This window comes from Lutjanus erythropterus, chromosome 15, assembly GCF_056507025.1.
Source record: "Lutjanus erythropterus isolate fLutEry1 chromosome 15, fLutEry1.hap2, whole genome shotgun sequence".
Lineage (NCBI taxonomy): Eukaryota > Metazoa > Chordata > Actinopteri > Lutjaniformes > Lutjanidae > Lutjanus > Lutjanus erythropterus.
Genome location: NC_139331.1, coordinates 16,612,501 through 16,616,017, shown reverse-complemented (window position 1 = coordinate 16,616,017; position 3,517 = coordinate 16,612,501). Strand labels below are relative to the sequence as shown.

General features: G+C 36.3%; 1 protein-coding gene across 1 annotated transcript in view; it reads left to right on the top strand.

Annotated features, from left to right (window-relative positions):
- Positions 1 to 910: 910 nt before the first annotated feature.
- LOC146314221 (uncharacterized) overlaps positions 911 to 3,517 on the top strand; it is a 9,326-nt gene continuing 6,719 nt past the window's right edge. The window contains exons 1-4 of the mRNA XM_084737828.1: positions 911 to 981; positions 2,002 to 2,123; positions 2,246 to 2,306; positions 2,439 to 2,573. Coding sequence (XP_084593954.1) covers positions 924 to 981; positions 2,002 to 2,123; positions 2,246 to 2,306; positions 2,439 to 2,573 — 376 coding nt within the window. The 5' untranslated portion in view covers positions 911 to 923. The remainder of the gene's footprint in view (positions 982 to 2,001; positions 2,124 to 2,245; positions 2,307 to 2,438; positions 2,574 to 3,517) is intronic.

Here is a 3,517-nt window from a genome sequence, read left to right as displayed (position 1 = left end):
ATTTTGACTTTCTAATCACAAAGTTCACTGTGCATTGTGAAAGTGCTTAAAACATTTAAGTTTCATCATTAAGATGTTGCAGTGTAGTAATAAAAGCTGTGCAGTGCTGCACCCTACTGGCTCTGCTATATATATATTTATGAGCAGGTTGTGTCACAGAAACATGATGCCAGCATGGCTGTGACGCACAGGTGGAATAATATAATGACAAAGCACAGCTCTAATTAGCAGCCTGGAGATCAAATGTACTGAACTAACCACAGAGATCTTGGTCAGATCTGGTAGGAAAAAGGCAAAATTGTAGTTTCTTCAATATATAAAACAATGATGTGACTGTGAGTTTCTGGGTAAATGTATAGTCTGCGCACTTTTTCTTGAGTAGCCTTATTTTTTAAAACTTCTCATTTGTTGACAAATTTCACCCATGCAAGTGCCTTGTTCTCCATGCTACGTCCTCTTGTACAATATTTTTTATATTATATTATATTATATTATATTATTTAAAAAGAACATAACTGGGCGGAGCTGCAGATGTGTCAATCTTTCTGCTTCAGCGACCAATGATCGTTTGAAGCGTCCTCCGCGTCATGACGTCAGAAAATTCCTGCGTTTTTAAGTTTCACTTTCTGTTGAAACGGTGAGTATCATATTTACGACGGCAGGGCGAAAATCTTTCATTTTGATCAAATAATTGTCGGCTAACTCGGGTAATATCCTCGCTGCTGAAGCTGTCGACACCTGACACCAAACTACTGAAGTCAATCGATCATCTGTCGAGTGATTCGATCAGTTCAAAGGTTTGTTGTTTTCTTTCGTTTCTCAAACCCTCTTCTGTTTATGTCCGTAGGCCCACAGTACAGGGTGTTTAAATCTGTGTTTACTGACTTTACTGTTTCTGTTATTTCTGCAGGTGAAGTGAAGCCATGTCGGTTTTGAAGAGAATACAGATCAAAGACCGAGATGCAGCCAAAGTGTTAAAAGGTAAGTGGTCAGTTTTCGATCAAGAGAGGTTGAGGAGATGAGCAACCTGTGCAAATAAACCATAAAACATAAGTTACAGTGTGTGGGCTCAGGTTCATCAACATCCTTGTTCAAGTGTCACTTTGGTGCTGGAAACAAGAAAACTCAAAGCTTTTCAGCGGTGGTAACTAAGTACATTTACTCAATTACTGTGTGTTGACCGAACGTAGGTATCGTTTCAACATCTGGCAGGACACAAATTAAAGAGAAGTACCCCTCCACCCACTTAAAATGAACATCAAACACTTTAATCTCCCACATTCTAGTGCTTTTTTAAATGCATTTATTAAAGAAAAAACACAAATAGAAACAGAAACAGAAACAAACTATCCTTGAGTAATTAAATCAGCTCAACCTTAAACATCCACAGCTGTTAAATAGCATACAGATTAATTCAGTAGCTATATTGATCTGAAAACATCATATATAATAATAAAAGACCATAATTCTGCACAATGAATACTTTTACCTCTGATACTTTGGGTAAATTTCGATGATAATACATTGTTTTACTAAAATATACTACAAGGAGTTTTTAACTGATTATGAAACCGTTTTAATTTAATACTGATGTGTCTGTATGACCAACATAAACAAACAAGACCATATGCATATTTATTATGTATATTTCTATACAGTTTTTCTTTATGCCTGCCACTGGGAGGAGCCCGTGTTAACAAAGTTACAGTGAGTATTGCAGTAGCTAGTCCAAAAAAAAGGCAGGAGAATTTTATTTAGATAAATTATTTTTGACCTTATATTTTGTTTTTGTTTTTTCAAGACAATATGAAAGTTCATTGTAGTAGCTTGAAGTAAGGTTTTGAATGCAGGACCTTTACTTGTAGTGGAATGTTTTCACTGTGTGGTATTAGTACTTTTACTTCCGCAAAGGATCTGAATACTTTCGTCACCACTGCTGAATGTAAATCTTGCTGCGTTATCTCCAACCAATTTGTTGCCGACTCCACATCTGTGTTGCAGAGGCAGGTTTATGTAATGACTGGGACATCCAGACACTGACTCGAGAGGATCTGCACGAGCTCTTTCCTGGACGTACGAACTTCAAACGGAGGAGGAACATCTATGAACTAATACACAAACAGGTGAGCTAACAAGGTGACATGTGCAGGACTGATGTGAGAAATAGACTTGTTACAGGAACTGTACCGTGTTCAAGTCCAGTGATCCTTTAGGATTCTTCTGTATTGGAATATGTTTGTTTCAGAAGCCAATTGATGACATCATAAAAGAAGTGAAAGGTTTCATCCCACATGAATTTTTCAGAGGTATGTAGTGTGTGCAGCCTTGCTAGCAGCTACTTTCACTTTCATTCTGACAGCCATTTTGGTTTGTGTGTTTTTAACCATGTTGGTGGAGGCAACACATGTAACACACACAACCTGATTCTCTCACTGCAGCTGCTCTAACTGACAATGGGGTCTTAATTGATTACCTCCGTCTCCTGAAGGACTTGAGGAGCCAGATGAATGATGTCCAGGGTTTCTTCGATGCTCACATTAATCTTCTGGAAGGATTCAGGAAAGATCAGCCAGGTCAGGAATTTGACATACTGTAGGTTATAATGCATTTTTTGTTTTATTTTACTATCATTATATCTTAAGTGCATAAGACACATTCAAAGTAAAATCATTACCATGGGGAAATTGAAATTTGAATCTAATCATTCAAAGCAGATTCAATTATTTGACTTGGGGAATCATTCTTGGGTGACATATATACAGAAAGTCAACATGCTTTGAGAATGAGGACCAGTGCCAAACTACATTGTATCTCAGTTTATGGATCAGTTGTATTGAGGATCTGAAAACATGTAGAACACTAAGTAGGTTTAAACCAAAGTAACGTATTGATAAAATATGAAAATGGATGATCAGATATTAATACTGATGTGGAAGGACAGGGCACAGGAACTTAAAGTGTGTAAGTTGCCTGTTGTTTGTTGTTGTTGTTGTTGTTGTTGTTTTTATTGTTGTTATTTTGATTGTTTTGTTTGCCTGTTTTGTTTTGTTGTTGATTGCCCGATATGATGGGCTGTTAAAAGGGTAGGCGATATAAGCTGTAGCTACGGCCTACACCTTTTTTGGACTGCAGAAGTTTCTGAAGTTGTGTTAAAGTAATTTATTGTAAACTATTTAAGTATCTGCCATTTTCTCTAAGAACCTATGCATTTATTTATATAAATTTGTAGATTGATACATGATGATCTTATTTCTATTTGCAGACCGAAATAAATTCTGATTACTAAATACTGATTATTATTTATGTCCTATATATCATGTACTTTGCTAAAGAAGGTTGTTGGATACAATATCCTCAGAAAAGCTAGTCAGTGAACCTTGAGTTTAGAATATATCATCACAGACTGTTGCAGAGTAAACTGTCCACCCAGCACTGATGTAGGCTACTGCTCATGTATCCAACAATATACATTTGAAATTATATGATTTGCATTTAATAATATTTGGAGTCAGTAATT